This window comes from Larimichthys crocea, chromosome XIV (assembly GCF_000972845.2).
Source record: "Larimichthys crocea isolate SSNF chromosome XIV, L_crocea_2.0, whole genome shotgun sequence".
NCBI classification, from domain to species: domain Eukaryota; kingdom Metazoa; phylum Chordata; class Actinopteri; family Sciaenidae; genus Larimichthys; species Larimichthys crocea.
The window spans coordinates 2,621,985-2,646,140 of NC_040024.1; the positions used below are offsets into that span (position 1 = coordinate 2,621,985).

Consider the following 24,156-nt stretch of genomic DNA (forward strand, 5'->3'; position numbering starts at 1 on the left):
AGCTGGGTACATGAAATAAACAAAGTGAGAACACACACACAGGTAGATGATCAGCGTTAAGTCCTTGAATCCAGCTGGATAGCCTCTGCTTCAGACATTTCAGGCTGTCTGTGGAGGTTTGACGGTTCTGAGTGTCTGATCGGCTTGCGGAGCGTGACCTGGGGAGTTTTTTTCGGACCCCCCCCCCCCACTGCCGTTGCGGAAACGGACACCCCCACTAAAATGAATGGAAAAAACTCGGCGCCTGAATGGAGGCACCTGCTCCTGTGTGAATCAAATGCGTAAGCAATTAAGTATCATCTTCACAAGTGTTTGGATGTTTAACAGGCTGTGTGAAAACCACCAATAAACACAGCACTGACAGAGATACAAGAAACAAGACTAAGAGTCTACAGCCATGCTTTGAGCTACATGCTAACATCAGCATGACATGCTCACAATGACTTTGTTAGCATGTTGTTGTTTAGCAGGTATAATGTTAACAATGCTTGCCACCTTTATCTACTCTACATGTATGATAACATTAGAAACGTACCAGTAGGCCCAAGTAGTACACAATAAATGTTTGTAAAACAGCATTTATCAATATTTGACTTAATTCTTCATTTCCAAATGTCCAAAAAGAACTACATGACCATCCACCACCCCCACCCACACTGTACTTGTGAGGTCCACAATCACTCAATATGAACCTAGTTTCCAGGAAGATTAGACTACATCTTTTGACTGCAGACAACAAGGAAGATGCACAACATGTCTCAATATCTACAATTACACTCAAGATATCACTAAATCTATTTGTTTTTTTTTGTTTTTTTAAGTATAAATGTAACATATCTAGCTCTAGTGCTTTACACTGGAGTACACACATTCATCCTTGGTGTTGTTCCTCTGTCTTCTTGATCTGTTGGGCAGGTTGACACTTAAAGCAGCATAATGGAGGTTATCTTCATTTCTGTGACCCTGGTAACACAATATGTAGAAGTGAATATTCTACGTTATATGAGTATATACTACATATATTAGTATATATCCAATTAAACAATTGGTTGATGTGTAATAAAAAGTAATTAATGGATTATTAAGATATATGTCACCTCTGAGTTTGCTGTGGAGGGAGCTGATAATCCTGCCGTAGACTCTGGTTGTGAAACACAGAAATTGTTGTTTAATTCAAAAGTTATATTTAGTTAATACAAGCTGCCGGACAAAAAAGTACCAGTTACCTGTACATTGGCACTTGTTTCTTTTGATCATCTTGTACAATGAGAACGCCAGTAAAACAACCAGAATGGTGGTGAATGTCAAAGCTCCGATCAAGAAATACACCAAGAAAAGAGAGTCCACCTCATCTGTAGATGAACCTTCAGAGACATTACAGAGCTTTCATGATTGTCATCAAATTTGATTAACATATATTCATGTATCACTATTTAACAAATGAGACAAGCTTTGTGAGAAAAGTGACTTACCTTCAAAGTCCAGCTTGGTCCCGTTTCCAAACAGTATGTGTCCACATGAGGCAACAGCACAGTAGTAGGTCCCAGCATGAGAAAGATTCAGGCTCTTCATCGGCAAGTTGTAAACACAGGTGTGTGTTTGTGTGTTGGGTTTCCTCTTACACTGATCATTCCTGCCTCCATGGGTGTAAATGAGTCCTGGATGAGATTCTTCAGAGTCTTTGAACCAGTAAACACTGTGTTCTCCATCACAGGTCCCAGTGTGTACTGTACAGTTCAGAGTCACAGAGCCTCCTGGCTGGATGGTCTTAAAGTCTAACTGGTGGACCCAAGGTAGGATGTTCAAACGCGAATCCTTTACACTGACAGTAACACCTTCTGCAAAATTCACGGCAAATGCATAGGTACTGGCGCAGAAATAAGTAGCTGAGTCTGAAATGGTCAAATCAGAAATTATCAAGCGATTTGTATTGTTCTCAATACGGAAGCGTGGATTATTACTGAATTCGTGATAAAATGTGGTTTTTGATTCATATATATAGAAGGTGGAGATGAGCCTTGGTTTCTCTCCCAGAGTTTGTTTGTACCAGTACGATTCCCAACAGACAACTTCAGAGAAACATTGTCAAGACACACTGTCTCCAGCTTTAGCTGATCAAAAAGTCTCTCTTGACGAACAGTTGAAGAGACTTCAGATTTTTCATCCAAGTAAAGTGAGATGAGAGACAAAGCAGATCCACATGTTAATTCAATCTGATGACAGGAGTTGGCTTAATCAAAAAGTATGAGAATCATTTGATGAAGAGTCTGCTATAAAACTAAAAGATCAACTGGAGCGACTCACCCATTTTCCCAAAGAGTAAACACGTCAGATAGACGTAAAACTTTGCAGATGTCATTGTGTTCGATGTTTCGTGTCAAATGAAAAGAATCTCGAAACTTTCTATCCTCTTCATAGACAAGACTGTGTTTGATTGGCCAATCTGATATGACACTGTATGTGGAAACATGATCACATGCTTACTGCCACCTATAGTGAGAAGTTTATTTTTTGAGGCCCATGTGGTGAGCGATGTATAAAGATGTTTTTTTTTTTCTCTTCATATTGTTACTCTAGTTAGTATAGTGAAGGTAGTGGATACAATCAGTCATGAGGCACATATAGTAACCCAATTTTATATAGTATAATATCCTATATATATAATTTGTTAGGGTTAAAATGTTGTTGGTAAGTATACGGGACCTTTTGTGGTTATACCTTTGTGTATGGTCAAGGATAGGAAAGAATTGTGGTCATGCTTAGAATAAACAACATTGACTGTCAGTTAGAGTGACTTCCTGTGTTAAAGTCCAGTGTTCTTTTTTTTTTTTACTCATCGATCCAAACCAGCATCCTGCATAGGTGGACTTTACCACAATGTTACCCTACTTCCTCCTTTGCCTCACTTAAATGGAACCATGAGCTACTCACTGAAACGATGCCATTGTTTTTCTTGGGAGGACAGTTTTACAGTACAGTACGTACAAGACTGCAAAGAGGCTGTCTTAATCTACATGCTTAGGTCGATGGGCAGGGGTTGATGTGGGGATTAGTGTAAAACCACAGTATACCTACCTAACAAGACACCGTTACACCAGTGGAAAGAGAAATGTGGTTTGAGTCACATTAATACAGGTTTTTGCAGTTAGCATCATAGCATTTCACTTGGATCATAAAGACTCCCACTTCCTGTGATTTTTCTTGGATGGCTTGTTTTCCACTTCAATAAATTTTACATTTTTGAAATTTGTATATTTTCCAGATGCCACATGTGAAAGAAGTACAGTTTGTGATCTGTTGGTATACTATATTTGCTTTTTTGGGATGTATAAGTGGTATTTGGATTTAGGGGCATCTATGTCAGATAAGTTTTTACTTATTTGATGCCTGCATGAAGGAACACAGTCGACTTATTTATTTGGACTTGATTTTGAATTAACCTCTGAGCTTTAAATGAACCCGTTACACCAACTGGAAGTATTTCTTTTGTCTCAGTGATACCTTAAACAACAGTGTCTCACAAATGCAGCCCCTCGCATGGTATTAACACAGCAATGTTTTCATTCTGACTACCTGCCAAGTCTGCAGTCATTTCCACATCCTGCTGAAAACCACAAAGGCCCCTGCAATAAAAGTGATACAAAACAAAATGGCTGCAAGGTCAACAGGTCTCAGTGAAATGACTGCTTCACTTCTGTGTTCACAGCAGAAACAGAGCAAAAACGGTTTTGCGTTCCTTATTCCAACAACATATCCCACTAAAAACTGATCAACTGGACTCTTTTGACAATACTGTGACAAAAAATGTGGTATATTCTGCATTTTCTTAGTCAATGTTTTTGTAAATCCTTGTGTGCTGCCTTATCTACCTAGATGAGACAACTGATGTCATGTTTCTCTGTATGTCGAGTCCTGCAACACTATAGCCTAGCTTAGCATAAATCCTAAGAGCAATAGGAAAAAGCTGCCTCCACAAGGTCTACCAACTGTCTTAGGTCCATGTTCTGTTATATTACTGTAGCAAGCAGGCTAGTCACCCATACCACCAAGAGTCCTTAGAGTTATATTCAATGCTGGCAAAGCTAGCAGACCCAACAAAAGGACAGATTGTTCTAATGCTGCCAGGAGTAACAGCAAGCTGCAATGTTATGCTGAATATTATGTAACTTTTCTACCTTAAGTATCCACTATCATTTTGATGCATGTGAGAAAGTATTCAGGCTTTCACCTGAACACAGGATTAACTTGGATGTACAGTAGTGCTTCTTGAATCCAGATGTCTAAAGTGGGCTCTACAGCTGTGGTTTCCTTAATTGTGACCTGATCCCATGATGTTTAGTGTGTTATTCGTCAAGAGGAAGAAGAGAAAAGGAAAAGTTGTGATGTCTTTTATAACTTCAAACCCACCCCATATTTATTGTTTACTGTACACATATACCCAGTTTCTCAATGCCAAAGTGAAAAGGATTGGATTTAATGATTAGATTGATAATAACACTAAATGCATATTGAAAAAACTGTATTTGATTAAAAACAATGGGCTGGGGAACAAATGATTCAAAATATATTCCCATTATTGTCCATCACATGAATAACAATACTGAATCTGGCCCTCTTAACTGGTTTCATTGGGTGATTATGATACATAGAAGGATTTTAAATACATAGTTGCTTTGATAGAAAACAGAGTTACAATGTGTCGACATCCTGCATGAAATGATGTAGCCACAAAAACAAAGAGAACAGAGAATTGCAAAGACCCTCATGGGAAGCTATAAGAAGATTCCTACTTCACTACATTTCCACCAACATGTACATTACAAATCATGTCAAGACTAGAGTAATTATTCATGTTTTCAGCAGTCCTTACATTGAGAGGTCGATACAACAGATACAGTTTAATGGAATAGTGAGTAGGTGGAAATATGGCACCCTTCGCCACATCAGACAGAAGTACTGTCATGAGTTTGTTCACGTTGTTAACTGCAACACGAGAGTTTTGATTAATTTTCCATTCGTTATACAGTATGTGTATGTGTCATTGACAAAACATCACTTCACTTTAACATGTGTTACAATGACATCTTACACAAAAACTACTGCACTGATTAAACATGTTTACTGCCTGATTCCAGAGTACACACATTCAGCCTTGGTGTTGTCTTTCTGTCTTCTTGATTTGTTGGGCTTGTTCACACTTATGGCAGCATAATGGAGGCCATCTGCATCTTTGTTACCCTGGTAACAAAAAATATATTAATGGATCACATTACATGAAATAAATAAGTTGTACTGTGATGTTAAACCATACTGTAATACAGTGAATAATTAATAATATTCACCTCTGCATTTGGTGTGGTAGCTGAAGCTCTTTCAGATTCTGTTGTGAAACAGTAAAAGCTCCTTATTTAAATGTCTTTTTTACTAAATACAAGGGGCAAGATAAAAACGGTACCAGTTACCTGTACATTGGCAGCTGACTCTTTTGCTCAACTTGTACACTGAGAAAACCAGCAAAACAACCAGGGTACTGGTGAAAACCAAGGCTCCACTCAAGCAGGACACAAGGTAGTTTGCCTCATCTGCAGATGACCAGACATCAAGAGACCTTTTCACAGAGCTATACAGAGTAACCCAGCCAGGGGTCAGTTGATATTGTCGGCTGATACTGACTTATTGCTCGGTTTGAGGTAATTGAGAGATGGTATCTCCATTACAGTGGGTTCACCAAAGAGTATTGCCCAGTTGATTTTTACATTATAAAATGTCCCACCCAGTGTATCTTTGTATAATATCAATATTGGTGTTTCCCTGAAAAATCCAATATTTGGATGGTAGTCATAATTACTTCTCTGCAAGAAAAATCACTTACCTTCATAGTCCAGCTTGGTCCCGTTTCCAAACAGTATGTGTCCACATGAGGCAACAGCACAGTAGTAGGTCCCAGCATGAGAAAGATTCAGGCTCTTAATCGGCAAGTTGTAGACACAGGTGTGTGTTTGTGTGTTGGGTTTCCTCTCACACTGATCATTCCTGCCTCCATGGGTGTAAATGAGTCCTGGATAAGATTCTTCAGAGTCTTTGAACCAGTAAACACTGTGTTCTCCATCACAGGTCCCAGTGTGTACTGTACAGTTCAGAGTCACAGAGCCTCCTGGCTGGATGGTCTCAGATACTGACTGATGGACCAAAGCTGGGATGGTCCAACCTGAACCCTTTACACTGACAGTAGTAGCTTCTGTAAATTCAAATGTGTATGCATAGCAAGATGTGCAATAATAAGTAGCTGAGTCTGAAGTGTGCAAATTCGAGATTGTTAAGTGATTTTTACCCTCCACAGTCTCTAGTGTGAAGCGTCGATTGTTCTTGAATTCATCACTAAAAGTGCCGTTTTTATCATGTTTATAGAAGGTAGAGATGAGCCTCGGTTTCTGTCCTAGAGTTTGCTTATACCAGAAAAGCACTACTGAGATGTCACCTTTATAGAAACATCGTAATGTCACATTGTCACCAACATTAGCTAATATGAAACCACCTTCTTGATGCAGAGATGAGGAGAGAACTGAATAGAAAAAACAAACAAAAAAAGAGCAACATATTTATCATCATGATTAGAAATTATATAAAAATGAGTGCTATACAGACTAAATGTCTTGACTTGACTATACAAATACATCTATAAAGGACCAAACTTACCTATTCTGCACAAACAAAGACAGGTCAAATATAAAGCAAACTTCAGGGATGTCATCGTGATCAAAATGTCTTGATGAATGTAGAGCAACTCCATAGATTCTCTACTCAAAGAGAGAGGACTGTGTTTGATTGGCTAACAAGATGTGACACTGAATGTCCTATTTAGGTAACAGTGAACACATGTTCAGTGCCACCTCCATTGTCTGATTTGGTTCTTGAGTCAAGAGGTACGAGAGGTACAGTAATGCTGAGGTTTAAGACACTATGAACAAAGATCATTTGGTAATCGATCAACTCAGCTGACATCAGCAGCAGGAAGCAGGTTCCAACAGGTTTTATAAGCCAAACACAGTTACAGAGATAAAGACACAAGATGTGTTATCAGATATTTTCTCCCAGATGAGTGATTAAATGGTATTACTGGACCTTTTCTAAGGATTTAATGTCCATAATGACTATTGATGTCTCTGATTTTTACACGTATCAGTTGTATACATGGCATATCTGTCATATACCTAGTTCCCACCATCAATATCTGCTGTCTTGACTGTCAGTGACATATTGTATATTGTTGACAACGGCTCAAATTGTGATCTTTCTTTGTTGAAATCACTGACAGGAAGAAGTGGGTAGTCAGGAGTAGGAGTCTACAGCCAGGCAAAGTGTTGCTGTTCAGCTAAATGGTAACACATCCTAGGGTAAGCATGCTAAAATATTCTTGCAGGTAGTTGTTCATCAATCAAACATAAACGTTTGTTGGTCTAGTGGTAGTACACAAAGTGTCCAGGGATCAATACGTTTCTAGGATTTAGCTTCTGGGGACCATCGATGACTGTACCAAACTATCTAGTAGATGTTAGGGGCACTTTACAGGATAAGAGTAAACTGTGTCATATTCCATGGAAGTCTTAAAGGTGTAGCGACAGGAATCATTAAACCAAAAATGTCAACTTAATGGTTGTGCGGTAGAATTTAGAGGAGACCATGGAGGCCTGAACAAAATTCAGTCAAAATCTGTTCAGGCCAACCAACATGGCCATCCCTGGACCCTGCAAATAACATTTGCTTTGCATTGTTGTTGCGGCAATATAAGTTGTTTCAGCACACATATTGTGCCAATGATTTGATTGGTTTGATTTTGTATATCAGGTGGAAACAGAAGATTTCCGTAAGAGGACATGATAAGAGGACATAAGTCCGCAAGCAAGGCTGATCGTTAGGGTTTTTTAATAAAACTATTACATTGCATTCTAAGTGATGACAAAACAATGTAACTATTGACTGCATATGCATTAATGCTACAGAGTTTTGTTGATTTTTAGTTAATATTTTATTAAACTCTGTTTTGGTCTTTGGACACTCGTTTATTGATGTAATCTACTCAAACAACCTGGGAAGTAGAGTTATACTGTGTGCTGCTATGCATGAAAACACTGCAGAGACTTCCTGTTTGAAGCCACAGAAACATAGAGGCCAAGTACATCGAAAACTAATCTTTGACTGCCGACCACAGAGGGTCTAAAAAAGACGCTAAATTCTCTGGGTTAGTTAACAATAAAAAACAAACCCTGCAAAGACAATAGCAAAATGTATTAATGCACTAAAAGCATACAGTCTTTATCTGACACACTGGTTCCCCTCATGTTCAAAATGTGCATTCACAGAAATTACATGTAGGCGGGTCTTGGGTGGGTTGGCACCCTGCTGTGAGGAGGCTGGCCCTCCTGAGTCATATCCGTATCATCATGCTTGATGCTTGCAGAGGTGCATGCTTGCTCTTTCAAAATAGTCATATGTAAAAAGCACTTGAAATGTGTTCATGCTAGCTACTACACTGAGTGAAAGAGAAAGAATCACACCTAAACCTGAGCGAAACAAACCCATAAAGTTTGAAAGGGCACTCATTTATGGCCACGAAATGAGTCATCGGCGCAACAAAGCGCCCCCCTTCCATGAGGGGTATTCATCGGACAAGAGTGACCTGTTGTGGCCTGTTTCTATGATTATATACAAGCTCTCAAAGGTTTTTGCTCTGTATAATAAAGTAACATGCTGCATGCATTGAGCAGTGCAGCATTAGCAGACAGTTTCAGTGTGAACGCTCTCTCTCGTGAGCCCACAGGAACCACAGAGATGACTGGTTGTGTGTTTGTACGTTGTAAACAGTTATATTGAGACTAGAAAAGTGGCACACTTGATAACACAGGTCAAACTGTATCAAGAAAACATGGTTGCTGTTTACATTCAGTATATTAAGGTGAGATCTGACAGAAAAAGAAATGACCTTATACAGCTTAAAATATTGATAGACACGTTCTCGTGACAAACAAAGTACAAATGAAATATTTACAGCTGCTACTGCCTTACACATTCACTTTGTGTGTCGCCCCCTGTCTTGTTGATCTGGTGGCCTTGTATGACCTCAAAGCAGAGGTAATGGAAGTTGTCTGAATCGTGATAATCCAGCTGACAAAATATACCATATGAATACATATCACTTATCTGATACATGTATGTATTATAGATATCAACAGCAACAACTGTACAATACATTGACAGTTGAATAGTGCTAAATTTCCACAACAGGAATGAAATAAGTAATATGTAGCTCACGTTGACTCATGTATGCTATGTTCTGTTTTATAACAGAGTGGAAATGCATGGCAGAACCAAAGACTCTTAAAGTTCTATCACTTGGTCGATCTCAGAATCCATCAGCTGTATTCTGACAACGATGGAGCCTCTGGGTGCAATGGCCAGTGTTTCTGAGCTTCTGTTGTAGCCATCTGCAGTCCAATTAGCAACTTCATACATGAGAATGATAAAAAATGCATTTCGGCTAATATCTACAAATGGATATCTCTGTATGAATGCAGGAACATTTTTAAATTAAACTAAAAAAGCTCAATCATTCTCAAACAATAACCAATGGGTTCTGAAATTGTAATTCGGCCAATGGGTTCCACCTCTTTTGCGCTCCACAGGGAACGCTTACCTGCATGCAACCAATACCTGCTCTGTTGTGATTGGCCAGTACTATATACTACATATAGAAATATAGAGATTATGGTTTGGTGCCTGTAGCCAGCTACTCATGGCTGTAACCACCATTGAGATAACCAAGGTCTGAACCTCTGTATTTTTGCAGTGATTGCCAAAAAATAACCTCACTTTTGTGTGACAAAGACAGTGTGACCAAGCACATGATAGCAATCATTGCTTGTGTGTGGGTAAAGTAGCTAATTTCGTCGTTACTACAGAAACTTGACTCAACACATCAGCTTGTTTTGGTTCAAAAATACTCATCACTGCTTTCAAAGCCACGGCAGCTGAAGATCTTGAGTCTGGTTAAGAAACAATAGCATGATAGCATGGTGGTCTGTGGCATTGTGGTCTATGGTACACTTGTTATAGAGGGATGTTCATTGCCTCACCTGCTTCTTCCCAAACACACACATCATGGCCACTTTTTGGTTGATCCAACAGTAAATGGAATGCCTGAGTGCTGGCACAACTGTCTGTCAGGCAGAAATACCAGGTGACTGTGGGTAGAGATGATGATGTTACGGCTAACACCAATGTGAGCACTTGACTCCTCCAAGCATGGCTGGACCTGAGGGTTTCTGGCAGCGTTACCTGTATTGCATTGCTCTCAATGGTTTTGACAACAACATTGAAATAGTTCAGTTATTACATTATACCTGTTATAGCCTTTATGACTCTGATTGATCGTAATAAGAGATTGCTAAATGTTTACAAATTAATATATAGTTTGATTGTTCAAATGATGGCATCGGAGTCATACTGTGTGCCTGCTGTGCATGAAAACACTGCAGAGGCTTCCTGTTTGAAACCACAAGGACAAAGAGAGGAGAGCTAAAGGGTCTCGAAAAAAGCACATGACCAAAGTAGAGTCGACCACATAGAAGGTTAAAAAAAGATACCCACATATCTGTGGTGTTCAATTCACAGTAAACAAGTTAAAGAACAACAAGAATCGTTGATACATTTAAAGTGGGTGATGGCCATCAGACAGATGCTAATGCTGCATGCAGTGTAGTGAGAGTGGGAATATAGTACTTTGGTCACATCATAGAAGCTCAAACTGTAGCTGTAAAAAACATTTTTATTCAGTGCTTTGCAAAGTATATCTTTACATTCAGTATACAAAGGTGAAATCTGACAAAGCATCTCATCAATCAAACATAAATGTTTGTTGGTCTGGTGGTACTACACAAAGTGTCCAGGGATCAATAGGTTTGTAGGATTCAGCTTCTGGGGACCATCAATGTCTGTACCAAATTTAAATCTATCTAGTAGATGTTAAGGCACTTTACAGGATAAGAGTAAACTGTGTCATATTTCATGGAAGTCTTACAGGTGTAGCGACAGGAATCATTAAACCAAAAATGTCAACCTAATGGTTGTGCAATAGAATTTAGAGTAGACCATGGAGGCCTGAACAAAATTTAGCCAACATCTGTTCAGGCCAACCAACATGACCATCCCTGGACTCATACCCCGAGCATGGTTAAAATAACATTTGCTTTGCAGTGGTTATTGTTGTTGCAGCAATATAAATTGTTTCAGCACACATATTGTGGCCATAATTTGGTTGGTTTGGTTTTGTATATCAGGCGGAAACAGAAGATTTCCGTAAGAGGATATGATAAGCAGTGCCACTCCCCAAGCAAGGCTGGTCTTCAGGGTTTTTTAATAAAACTTACACCGCATTCTAAATGATGACAAAAACAATGTAACTATTGACTGCATATGCATTAATGCTACAGAGTTTTGTTGATTTTTAGTTAATATTTTATTAAACTCTGTTTTGGTCTTTGGACACTTGTTTATTGATGTAATCTACTCAAACAACCTGGGAAGTAGAGTTATACTGTGTGCTGCTGTGCATGAAAACACTGCAGAGACTTCCTGTTTGAAGCCACAGAAACATAGAGGCCAAGTACATTGAAAACTAATCTTTGACTGCCGACCACAGAGGGTCTAAAAAAGACCCTGAATTCTCTGGGTTAGTTAACAATAAAAAACAAACCCTGCAAAGACAGTAGCAAAATGTATCAGTGCACTAAAACCATACAGTCTTTATCTGACACACTGGTTCCCCACATGTTCAAAATGTGCATTCAGAAATTCATGTAGGTGGGTCTTGGGTGGGTTGGCACCCTGCTGTGAGGAGGCCGGCCCTCCTGAGTCATATCCGTATAATCATGCTTGATGCTTGCAGAGGTGCATGCTTGCTCTTTCAAAATAGTCATATGTAAAAAGCACTTGAAATGTGTTCATGCTAGCTACTACATTGTTGCTGAGAGTTTAGTTTGTTTTTCTTGCTTTTGCAATATCATGTAAAGAAACACTCAATTTCTGTTAAGTTTTTTTTCTTACATTGTGCACAACCCTGAGCTCTTATTTTTATAAAAAAATATATACTTTTTTGTTCAAATTTAGGAGCAAAAGGATTTTTTGGTGAGTGAAAGAGAGAGAATCACACCTAAACATGAGAGAAACAAACCCATAATGTATGAAAGGGCACAAATTGCATCTCGTTCTCTCTCATGACACAACTCATTTATGGCCAAGAAATTAGTCATCAGCACAACAAAGCATCCCCCTTCTGTGAGGGGTATTCAATGGAAAAGAGTGGCCTGTTGTGAAATGCATGGAGAAACCTAGAACCAAAGACTCTGTTTTTTTAAGTTCTATCACTTGGTTGATCTCAGAACCCATCAGCTAACAGTCTGACAACGATGGAGCCTCTGGGTGCAATGGCCAGTGTTTCTGAGCTTCCAGTGTAGCCAGCTGATATACGGAAAAGGGCTGATGACTTCAACTGCAGTCCAATTAGCAACTTCATACATGAGAATGATGAAAAAAGCATATTGGCCAATCTCTACAAACAGATATCTCTGTATGAATGCAGATACATTTTAAACTAAAATAAAAAAGCTAAATCATTGTCAAACAATAACCAATTGGTTTCACCTCTTTTGCTCTCCACAGGGAACGCTTACCTACATGCAACCAATGCCTGCTCTAATGTGATTAGTCAGTACTACTGTATATACTACATATATAAACGTAGTTTATAGAGATTGGTTGGCTCCTGTAATAGTAAAGACCTACTTTAGCCAGCTACTCATGGCTGTAACCACCATTGAGGTCACCAAGATCTAGACCTCTGTATTTTTGCAGTGATTGCCTACAAATTACCTTACTTATGTGTGACAAAGATAGTGTGACAATGCACATGATCGCAATCATTGCTTGTGTGTGGGTGAAATGGCTAATCTTGTTGTTACTACAGAAACTTGACTCGACACATCAGCTTGTTTCAGTGGTGCAATACTTTAAAAATACTAAGCCACGGCAGCTGAAGATCTTGAGTCTAGTTAAGAAACAATAGCATGATAGCATAGTGGTCTGTGGCATTGTGGTCTATGAAACGTTGCAGTTATCATTTGTACATGCATTATAAAGGACACTTGTTATAGAAGCCTCACCTGCTTCTTCCCAAACACACACAACATGGCCACTTTTTGGTTGATCCAACAGTAAATGGAATGCCCGAGTGCTGGCACAACTGTCTGTCAGGCAAAAATACTACGTCACTGTGGGTAGAGATGATGATGTTAAGGCTAACACCAATGTGAGCACATGACTCCTCCAAGCATGGCTGGACCTGAGGATTTCTGGCAGCGTTACCTGTATTGCATTGCTCTCAATGGTTTTGACAACAACATCGAAATAGTTGAGTTATTATATTATACCTGTTATAGCCTTTAGGGTTCTGATTGATCGTAATAAGAGATTGCTAAATGTTTACAAATTAATATATAGTTTGATTGTTTAAATGATGGCATCAGAGTCATACTGTGTGCCTGCTGTGCATGAAAACAGTGCAGATGTTTCCTGTTTGAAACCACAAGGACAAAGAGAGGAGAGCTAAAGGGTCTCGAAAAAAGCACATGACCAAAGTAGAGTCGACCACATAGAAGGTTAAAAAAAGATACCCACATATCTGTGGTGTTCAATTCACAGTACAACAAGTTAAAGAACAACAAGCATCGTTGATACATTTAAAGTGTCCATCACACAGATTAGCTTGTGGTGCATGCAACATTGCATTTTGGTGGGTCTTGTTCACCCCGGATGTTTCTTAGCACGCCTTGAATGTGTCATGTCCGTATCAAGCATGCTCCATGTTTGCAATGGCAGACCGCCTGAATCGGAGATAGTGTTGCTAAGAGGTCCATGTGCTTTTGATCATTTGAATCATAAATATCAAACATATAATGTGTCTGTCGTGAAAGAAAATGAAATATGTTCATGCCTTATTTTCCACTATCGAGTAGCTGAGCCCACAGTCACCACAGACATCACTTATGTACGTTGTTGACAACAAGTGTAGCGAGAGTGGAAATATAGCACCTCGATCACATCAAAGAAGCTCAAACTGTAGCTGTGGGGAACATTTTTATTCAGTGCTTTGCAAAGTAGATCTTTACATTCAGTATACAAAGGTGAAATCCGACAAAGGCGTCACTTCTCATAACAAAGAGTCAAAGTAATAACACAGGGCCACTTCTACTGCCTTACACGGGTGTACACGCATTCACTCCAAGTGACGTCTCTCCGTCTTGCTGATCTGTTGACCTTGTTTGTCCTTAAAGCAGCATAATGGAGGTTCTCTGCATCTTGATAACACTGGGAATAGAATATAAAGGGGTGAATTGTCACACTAGTGTATGATTATGTCACAGACATGTATTAACATCTGTTCTGTTTAATGTAAATCACTATAAAAGCATGCAAAAGTAACTTCCTTTGAGAACCGAAAAATGTAAATGTATTTTGTTGAGACCATGGGACAGGTGTTTGTTCTCCTGCTGTGGTATTTCAAGCAGTGGGCAAAATATCAGAAACACTTACACCTATCTACAGTCCTCATAAGGGTATGTAGTATTTATCACATCATACTGAATGATATGTTGATCAGGTGTTACTAGCGGCTCTTTGTGTTCTTGTAAATGTGATACAGTTGTAGTAGCACAACACCTGGAAAGTTCTCACCTCTGCATTGGGAGCTGAGGAAGCTGAGGATCGTTCAGGAGAGTCTGCTTGTGGAAAAAATACCAACAAAAGGATTCTTCAGAGTTCACAATACTTGTGGTGAGCAGAGCACTTAGTTTTACTTGGATGGCTTATAAAACAGAATAATTATATATATAATATGACTTGACTTTATTAGTCATATTGAGTTATTAATAGTCATTTACTTATTTGTTGCTTAAATATCAAATCCAATGAACACACTCTACCTGTGCATTGGCAGGTTTTTGTCGTATATGCTGTGTAGGCCAGTAAAATAACCAGGATGGTGCTGAATGCTCCACTCAAGACATACACCGAGACGAGAGAGTCTTTATCATCTGCAGATGGAGATATTAGAAGACATTCTGTTTTTTTTTTTCTTTAAATGTGACTAGACAGTATTCATCACTATATAACAAATTAGATGATCTGGTCTAGAAAGTGACTTACCTTCAAAGTCCAGCTTGGTCCCGTTTCCAAACAGTATGTGTCCACATGAGGCAACAGCACAGTAGTAGGTCCCAGCATGAGAAAGATTCAGGCTTTTCATCGGCAAGTTGTAGACACAGGTGTGTGTTTGTGTGTTGGGTTTCCTCTCACACTGATCATTCCTGCCTCCATGGGTGTAAATGAGTCCTGGATGAGATTCTTCAGAGTCTTTGAACCAGTAAACACTGTGTTCTCCATCACAGGTCCCAGTGTGTACTGTACAGTTCAGAGTCACAGAGCCTCCTGGCTGGATGGTCTCAGATGCTGACTGATGGACCAAAGCTGGGATGTTCAGACCTGAACCCTTTACACTGACAGTAATGCCTTCTGAAAAATTCACAGCAAATGCATGGGTACTAGCGCAGAAATAAGTAGCTGAGTCTGAAATGGTCAAATCAGAAATTATCAAGCGATTTGTATAGTTCTCAATACTGAAGCGTGGATTATTACTGAATTCGTGATAAAATGTGGTTTTTGATTCATACACATAGAGGGTGGAGATGAGCCTTGGTTCCTCTCCCAGAGTTTGTTTGTACCAGTAAAGCCATGACGATTCATCATCTTCAGAGAAACATTTCAAAGACACATTGTCTCCAGCCTTAGCTGATACAAAAAGTCTCTCTTGACGAACAGTTGAAGATGACTTCAGATTTTTCATCCAAGCTAAAGTGAGATGAGAGACAAAGCAGATCCACAGTTAATTCAATCTGATGGCCAGGAGTTGGCTTAATCATTAAAAGTATAAGAATCATTTCTATGAAGAGTTGCTATAAACTAAAAGACACAAACTGGAGCGACTCACCCATTTTCCCAAAGAGCAAACACGTCAAAAAGACGACAAACTTTGCAGATGTCATTGTGTTCGATGTCTTGTGTCAAATGAAAAGAATATCGAAACTTTCTATCCTCTTCATAGACAGGACTGTGTTTGATTGGCCAATCTGATATGACACCGTATGTGGAAACATGATCACGTTTACTGCCACCTATAGTGAGAAGTTTAGTTTTTGAGGCCCACATGGTGAGCGATGTATAGAGATGTTTTGAGTCTTTGAACCAGTAAACACTGTGTTCTCCATCACAGGTCCCAGTGTGTACTGTACAGTTCAGAGTCACAGAGCCTCCTGGCTGGATGGTCTCAGATGCTGACTGATGGACCAAAGCTGGGATGTTCAGACCTGAACCCTTTAGTGGATAAAAGTTCCCTCCATAAATGCAAAAATGTGTGAAGAGCCACATAGGCAGTAATAAGTAGCGATGTCTGAAATCTGTGATCATCAGGTGATTTTGACCAGTGGTAGTTAACAGTTTAAGGCCTGGATTGTTCACAAAATCACCATACAATCTACCATGTTTGGCATGCCTCCAGAATCTAGATACAATCTGTGGATTCTGTTCCGGAGTCTGTTTGTACCAGTAAAACACAACTTCTATGCCTTAGATAGAAACATAGAATGGGAGCATACTCTAACATGCAATGCAGAAATCTCATATGTCCTGGGTAACATTTAGAATATTTTTAAGAAATAGACTAAATGCACTCACAAAAGATGCAACTTACCTGTTCTCCTTTAGAGCAGACATGTCATAGAGAGCACACACAAGGCAATAGGGATGCAACGATACATCGTGACACGATTAAAATCGGTACAAATGCGTGACGACTCACATCGGTTGACTGAAAAAATGAATCGCGATTCTTGGCGAATGCGAGAGAAGTAGGATATGTTATTTTGGTCTTTTTTAAATTAGAAATAGGTTACGTTGTGGCTGCAGCTTCCACTGTGCGTCTGCTTTCTGTGTCACACCACTCGGGTCAGGGATGGCCGCACCGTGCGGGAGATCCCCTCCATGGACCTCTCCCCGGCGCTGGCTGGCCCCCGCCGGGTGCATTTCCTTGAGGCGGTGCACCGCGACCGGCTCTGCGTTTACAGCGCCCTGACCTCGCCGTTTCCCGGGGCCGTGGACTCTCATTAAAAGGGTTAATGAGCTATCATCTTAATTGTTTTTATTTTCAGTTAGCTCATACTTCAAGCTGAAAGGTAATGGTCAGATCAGCTGCTTGCTGGCAGCCCTAATAAGAACACAAACTGTTTGAGAGTTTCTGTAAAGAGAGATTTTTTTCCTACAAATAAAAAGATAATTTTATTTGGTCATAATTTGTCTGTAGCTCATTTTGATTTTAAAAAAATCGTGAAAAAATCGTATCGTGAAGAAAAAATCGTGACTCGAATCGAGTCGTGAGTTGAGTGTATCGTTACATCCCTACAAGGCAAACAACGGAAGTGTCTGATGAATTTCACACTGACCTTTGACCTCCAGATAGTGGTATGTTGTATAGAGCATTGATTAGCTTTTTATTAAATGACCTTTGCGCCTTTTGAGTGTTCATAATTCTGATCTTCATATCTTTCACGAAATCTTTTGAAACATTGTGATGCTTTGGCGGCCATTTTGGCACAGTTGCTGATGTCGATTGAAGTGAAGTATCATTCAGTTCTTTAGTCTTTTCACTTGAGGATTAATGTTTCTGCATGTTCTGCACAATGTGACTTGGTGCACTTTGTCAACCAAAAGAACCTTTTTGTTAGATCTGAACACAAGTTGTGGGCCTGCATGATACTGTATGTCCTCTTCAAAACATTGAAACAGGATATGTCATTATGGTGAGTTTCCTAAAATGCACATAGTTCTGGGTCAAGTTCAGGCATTTTCAAGTTTTAGGGAACTGAAAGTGTTAGTGAAACTGTTACAGATGACTAAAATAACCTTTTGATCAACTGAACGGAGAGCTTCACTCGTATAAATCTGGACTGTTTTTATTGGTATGTACAAATCCTCTCACCTTTTAGTTGTTCTCATTGTGTGACATGGTGCTTGTCTCGTAAAGTTCGGTATGACTAGTTTTGCTAAGGTGCAAGCCACTGCCTGGTCTACAGGCCAGTCTTCCGGCCTTTAAACTCTGCTATGCTTTGTGTTTCCACCAGTGGAAACTTAGTCAGTAGTTCACACCACTGTTGCCACAACAGTGAAAGGTGAGAGACTGCTATAGATTGAAAAGGTGCGATATGTGCTTAAGGCAAGGAAGATATTTATAGCTCATAGGGGGGTGTCATAAACCTGCATGACCCATGTGACTTTTGCAATAGTACATACTTTACATGAAAACACAGCAAACACATTTCACAGAAAATACTTTATTTTCATTTCGATAGTATTGTTTAAAGTGATTTTTTGATAATTTGCTGAAGTGGTTAAAAGTAATGAAATGCTTCACTGCTTTCTGCTTTTTACTCTGGAGTATACACAAACACTGTCCTCGCTGTCCTCTTGGCGATGTCGTTCTCTGGTCCTGTTCAGACTCAGAGCAGCGTAATGGAGAGCATCTGCATCTTGGCTCTGGTAATGACAAAATAACAATACAAAAATATGGAATAAATATCGTACTGGAAGATTATAAATGTGAATGCTTTTATTATACAGTTATTTCACTTACCATGCTGCCAGAAGCTGCAGAACATGTCAGACGGGAAACAGTCCCTGCAAATCAAAATACATAAATGATCAGGCCAGGCTAATATAATATAACAATAAATAACTTTATTGTGAAAATGTTACCTTTGCAGACAGAGCATATGTTTTTTTTCAACTTGTACATGACGACAGCCAACAGAAGACTTAGGATAATGGAAAACGCCAATGCCACACTCAGAAAATACACGAGGACCCGGGAGGCTTTTGTAGAGCGTCCTAACATGCAGTCAAGAGAAAACGTATCTCACATCACTTTTACATGCTTATATTTATTGATATACAACAGACTTTGCACATTTAAAGGCTATTTTACTTGACCAGGATAAAAAAAAAAAAAACAATAATATGTAATACCAGCTATTATCACCTACCCATAATCTCCACTTTGGTTCCATTTCCAAAAACGATCTCCCCACAGGAGGCCAGAGCACAGTAGTACATCCCTGCATGTGTGAAGTTCACAGACTTTATAGTGAGGTTTGTTGTGCAGTTTCTTTTAGTTTGAGACTCATGTATACACTGTCCTGCACTGTGATACATGATCGCAGGCTGAGCTGCACCATGTCTGAACCAGTAGAGCCTCTCCTCCTCCGCACATTTTTCGGCATATACCGTACAGCTCAAATTAACGGATTCTCCTGACCGAAGTGGCTCCAACACCGGTTGATGGACAACAGCTTGGATGTTGGACAGTGATTTTTTGACATGAAGGAAAACCCCTTGTCCAAATTCAATTGCGCTGAATGCTAAAATGCCACAGTAATATGTTCCTGAATCCGACAGGCGCACATCTTTGATTATGAGATTGTTGGTGCCGTTTACTGTTACCGCAAAGACCTGAAATCTTTTTTCATACGCAGGGTAGATAATGGCTTTCATGTTGAGCTTCATCCGAGTTGATATGAGGAGAGGTTTGCCTCCCAAGCTTTGCTGGTACCAAGAGAGGAAAGTTACAGCATCATCTTGACAAAAACATTTCAAAGTCACCTCCTGGCCAACTTCAGCTGTTATAATCCCACTGTCCTGAGTTATACCTGTGGTCATGTCAACAACTGGCATCAGATCTGCATAGAAATGCGTAAAATTGTATTATTGATCCTCCTAAAAACTCTTTCCTGTCACTCAAAAATACATTCATGCACAAAAAAGTGAAAGGACTGCAAAATACTTACAGAATTCACCGAGAAGCACAAACAAAATGCAAAGTGGCATCATCCTTGAAGCTTTGCAGTCAGTGTCTTGTGTATTGACGGATACACCCAACTCTTATAGGAGACAAAGGCTGTTTGTGATTGGCTAAGCTGACTGGTTTAGAGTCAGACTTGCGATTTGTTCTTTTGCAAAAAGAAGAGTCTGGTCACATGACCGGAGATGTTATTGGAGTCAATTACACTGGAGGACAGTAGGTGTGACCACATGCTTGCACATACTTGCACAGTGCTCAGAGGCTTTTTTTCCATCATGGAAAAACATGCTATATTCTTCAGGCATGACACAACTGTACTGTATGAGCTTTTTTTTAGGGTTTTGTTTGTGAAAGGGTGTATGTGGTAAAGATGCCAGAAGCTAAATGGAACTTAGATTGTCTGAAGTACTGGAGTAAATGTTTATATCTGAACTGCTGTGGTCTCTTCAAAGGGGTTTTGTACTGTATATCCCATCATGCCACGGATGCCCCTCAGGTCACATGTGGCATTTGTTCCAATATTTCTGAATGGGGCAACACACCATGAACACACCTTCATAAGTGTTAGAGAAAACCACATATGAAGACTGGCAAGGTTGCACGGTGCTATTATTTTTGTCCTTTTTTGTGTGAATTGGCTCTATTGCAGAGCTGCATCACTGCCCTCTACTGTTTTTCCTTATGGTTAGCCCTGAATGCCAAGTCAAGTGTCACAAAAAATGTCTGTTTGTAGGTAAAAGAAGGGAAAAGGTGGGGAACGAAAGGAAAAAATGAAAAGTAGCGTGTAAAATTTCATATTTTGAGATGGACTGGTAACATGTATTATGTAGAGTTGCACGATACCCACGGTATACACGGTACCCCGCGATGCCAAATCATAACCGTCGCTACTATACTAAAAATTCTACACGACGGTACTACCGTGGATTACTATACTACCGGTGCCAGTCTCCGCTACATAGCGGCCGCCTCTACTCTCCTCCCGGCTTCTCACTGCATGCTACTCCTTTGTAAACAAACCAACATGGAACTGCTAAAGTTCTGTCTCGCCCAGACACGAGACAACACACTCACCATGGCAGAAGCACCGGGCCCGAGCAGCGAGTCTGCCGTGGCGTCTTCGTCAGTGGCAACACTAATTTTGCTTAAAAAACAAACGTCGTTGTTTCAAACTAACTTGTACAAATACATTGCAGTTTATAAAAATAATCATAATAAAAAAAGGCTGCAATATCGCGATAATACCCGGAACCGCGATACTTTGTCTGGTATAGTATCGTGGTTACTCATTTTAGTATCGTGACAACTCTAGTATTATGTTGATATGCTTCCCATTAGCATCTGCCACACATGGGCACATGGTGAGGATACTTCCACATAACTCAACCTTTAAAGACAAACTCAAATTTGAATTCTCCCCACCTTTTGTGCAAGCAAATGAACTGAAAACTGCTTCTGCGGCTTTTGCACATAGGCTGCTTTTCCATTTTGAGTTGACACCACATCAACTACAATGGCGGTGCACTGCTACTAAGATATTTTTTTGGCCTTTTCAAGCTTTATTTGATAGAGAGGGACAGGGATGTGGGCAGAGAGAGATGGGGAATGAAATGCAGCAAGCAGGTCGGATTGGAACCCTGGGCTGCTGCAGAAAGGACTGAGCCTTTGTACATGGGGCAGTTGCTCTACCAACTGAGCTAAACGACACCCCTGCTACTATGATTGCTGACACAGCATTTTATTTCCCCTTTTCCAACACACACAAATAGCTTTGGTTATGTAGGCTTCTTGTTTGGGAGAAAAAGACTGTGGTGTTGTTGTATTGTTCTTGGAGAGTGGACGGTAGCTAACCTGTTATCCAACATGATAAGCTTGCTGAGCTTGATTTGCCGTTGGTCTCCATGATCAGCTAACATTGCTATACCAGCTTATATTTTTTTCAAGTCAGTCACTGAAAACTGATAAATATCACTGCTTTTTCATTTTAATATTATCATGCGAACTGCAAATCACATGTTTTATAACCGTTTCATAAACTATGCGATTTAAGACTGAAATATATACTTTTGCGGCAGTCATTTAAGTACACATAATTTGTAGTATATAACTTAAAGCGAGTATGATTTAGTGGCATCTAGTGGTGTAGTTGCAGATTGCAACACTCTGCACTCAGCGTTCAGTTTGTCCGTTCTGGGCTACTGTAGAAACATGGCCATTCAACATGGTGGACTCCGTGGAAAAGGACCCACAGCAACTGTAGATATAAAAGTCTCGTTCTATAGTAACAAAAACATAAGGATCCTATTTTTTAGATGATTAAACACGAATGAAGCCAGTTGTGCATATTATATTTAATTTCTGCCATATTCTGTGAATTCCTTAAATCTGACACACTGGACCTTTAAATAAATGAAAATGCTGTCGATTCAACAGTAGATCATTCGAGAGACAAGACAAGATAAGACAAGTTAAGTTTTGCTTTGCATGGTTCAAAGGTTTCACTGTTCGTGTGTGTGTAGGTTTGAGTGGGAACTTGTAATTCTATAGAAGTAAGAAAGAAATGGCCAGATTGTTGTTTAGGTATATGCATCTCTATCAGTTTCAGCTTATTTTGTCAAATTCCCTCAGCCCCATTACTGTGAACTCATGCAGTAGCACTTTAGCAGATCTACTACGTGCAGCTCAGACATGTCTTTTGATGTTTGCAGCCTGCATGTACATGAATTAACAGAGCTGTGGTTAAAGCTCGAGTTGTTGACAAGGCTACACTGACCCACACTCCTTTTCACTTGAACCCCGTACTTCCTGAAGTCGTGCAAGGTGATGATAGGACGGCTCGGTCGAAGCCACAGTGGAAAATGCTCCTCCCCGTTCTTCTTGTAAAAGACTCACATCAGATCATATGGTAAAAAATAAAGAAAAAATTAAGAGGAATCATCGCTGTATGTTAAAGCCTTTATTTAAATAACTGCTAACAATGAGATTTAACTTCACTGAATATGGTTTTTGCTGTGGTTGAGCTGCTTGACAAACTCTGATATGTCATTCAGAGCTAAGTGCTCGATACGGACATGTTTTTGTGCTGAACTTTTCAAAGACATGTGGGGAGGAGGGACTATAGACGGTGCCCGATTTCCTCAATTCAACTTACTGCCGAGTTATTCTCGAGACATACATTGCACACATTTCATCATGCATTTTTAAGAAAACAAGTATGCCCGATGTCTACCACTGATGAAAGCAGCTTGTGTTTTTACCGTCTCGTTGGACAGGAAACCTGCAGAGTCTCGTTTCAGAGCAGGGCCGCACAGAGCTGCTGCTCGATAAATATAGAAAGCTACCACTCAGAACTGAATCTGTAAAATGACTCAGTTTAGAATGTTTATAAATAAAAATCAAACCTCATAAATGAATGACCAGAATACAATGTCAGTGATTGTTGTATCGTTTCAAACCTTTATACCACAGTGCTGCACATGCCTTTATTTATTTTACTAGAAGTTTTAGACTTCATCTTAGAGTCAGAGGATGCTGCTGCTGTTTAGTCCATGAAAATATATATCATTAATCTCAGTCTCACTGCCACAGTTTTCCACTCTTCCTACACAGATGACCGAGTATCTTGATGGTTGGTATGTACCAAAATGTTGTCATGAGAACTACATTTGTTTGAGGACAGACAAGCTGCTGAAAATAGGTCAGAAACACTGAGAGCTGGCTGCAAGAGCACCGCATTGGCACCGCCGATGCATCTTGTGATCTTTTGCTATTCACAACTATGCAATAAACTTTTACGTTCATCTCAAAATATAGAAATTTATATATATATAAAAAACAGGAGCATGAAGGCAACCTTTAGTTAGAATTTAAAAAAAGATGCGGTTACAGAGAGAGCAAAGCTAAGCCAGCCCCCCTTTAGGCTTGACATGGCGCCCCTCCTACTCCTTTGTCCTCTATATCTGTTGTGAGAGCTTCAGGTCAACTGTCAATCAGCCATATGAATCAATCACGTGAATGCATTTTCAGCAACACCTTTCTGTTTTAAACGATGTACAAAGTGTGACTTTGTTTGTTAGATTCTAGTTTGTTCACAGACGTACGATGGTTAAACCGGCCCATGAGAATGAGAAGTGAAAGAGCGG

At 39.7% G+C, this 24,156-nt stretch overlaps 4 protein-coding genes and 1 pseudogene across 6 annotated transcripts in view; 1 reads left to right on the forward strand and 4 right to left on the reverse strand.

Annotated features, from left to right (window-relative positions):
- LOC104937123 (prostaglandin D2 receptor 2) overlaps positions 1-24,156 on the forward strand; it is a 170,862-nt gene that overhangs the window by 133,220 nt on the left and 13,486 nt on the right. The window contains exon 1 of one of the 2 annotated variants that reach the window (XM_027287945.1): positions 14,836-14,883. The exons of the other annotated variant lie outside the window; for it this stretch is intronic. The gene's annotated coding sequence lies outside the window, so the exon portion shown is untranslated. Of the gene's footprint in view, positions 1-14,835; positions 14,884-24,156 lie in introns of those variants that run through there. 2 annotated transcript variants of the gene reach the window in all.
- On the reverse strand, positions 333-2,359 carry LOC113743991 (uncharacterized; annotated as a pseudogene).
- LOC109140689 (immunoglobulin kappa light chain-like) lies at positions 4,414-6,760 on the reverse strand. Its single transcript, XM_019268182.2, has 5 exons — positions 6,697-6,760; positions 5,873-6,562; positions 5,463-5,582; positions 5,343-5,380; positions 4,414-5,238 (listed from the first exon to the last, which is right to left on the reverse strand). The coding sequence occupies exons 1-5, from the start codon at positions 6,749-6,751 to the stop codon at positions 5,119-5,121; spliced, it is 1,023 nt and encodes a 340-aa protein (XP_019123727.2). The 5' UTR covers positions 6,752-6,760; the 3' UTR covers positions 4,414-5,118.
- LOC104937120 (immunoglobulin kappa light chain-like) lies at positions 14,183-16,153 on the reverse strand. 2 transcript variants are annotated; one of them, XM_019268181.2, is made up of 5 exons: positions 16,097-16,153; positions 15,256-15,957; positions 15,033-15,143; positions 14,785-14,828; positions 14,183-14,418 (listed from the first exon to the last, which is right to left on the reverse strand). In XM_019268181.2, exons 1-5 carry the CDS (start codon positions 16,149-16,151, stop codon positions 14,299-14,301), a joined length of 1,032 nt encoding a protein of 343 aa, XP_019123726.1. In that variant the 5' UTR covers positions 16,152-16,153; the 3' UTR covers positions 14,183-14,298. The 2 variants fall into 2 exon arrangements, with proteins under 2 accessions (XP_019123726.1, XP_019123725.1); XM_019268180.2 differs by having other exon boundaries at positions 14,785-14,831.
- Positions 18,545-20,071, reverse strand: LOC104937125 (uncharacterized). The gene is made up of 5 exons (XM_019268179.2): positions 20,001-20,071; positions 19,200-19,892; positions 18,913-19,044; positions 18,791-18,834; positions 18,545-18,693 (listed from the first exon to the last, which is right to left on the reverse strand). The coding sequence occupies exons 1-5, from the start codon at positions 20,041-20,043 to the stop codon at positions 18,568-18,570; spliced, it is 1,038 nt and encodes a 345-aa protein (XP_019123724.2). The 5' UTR covers positions 20,044-20,071; the 3' UTR covers positions 18,545-18,567.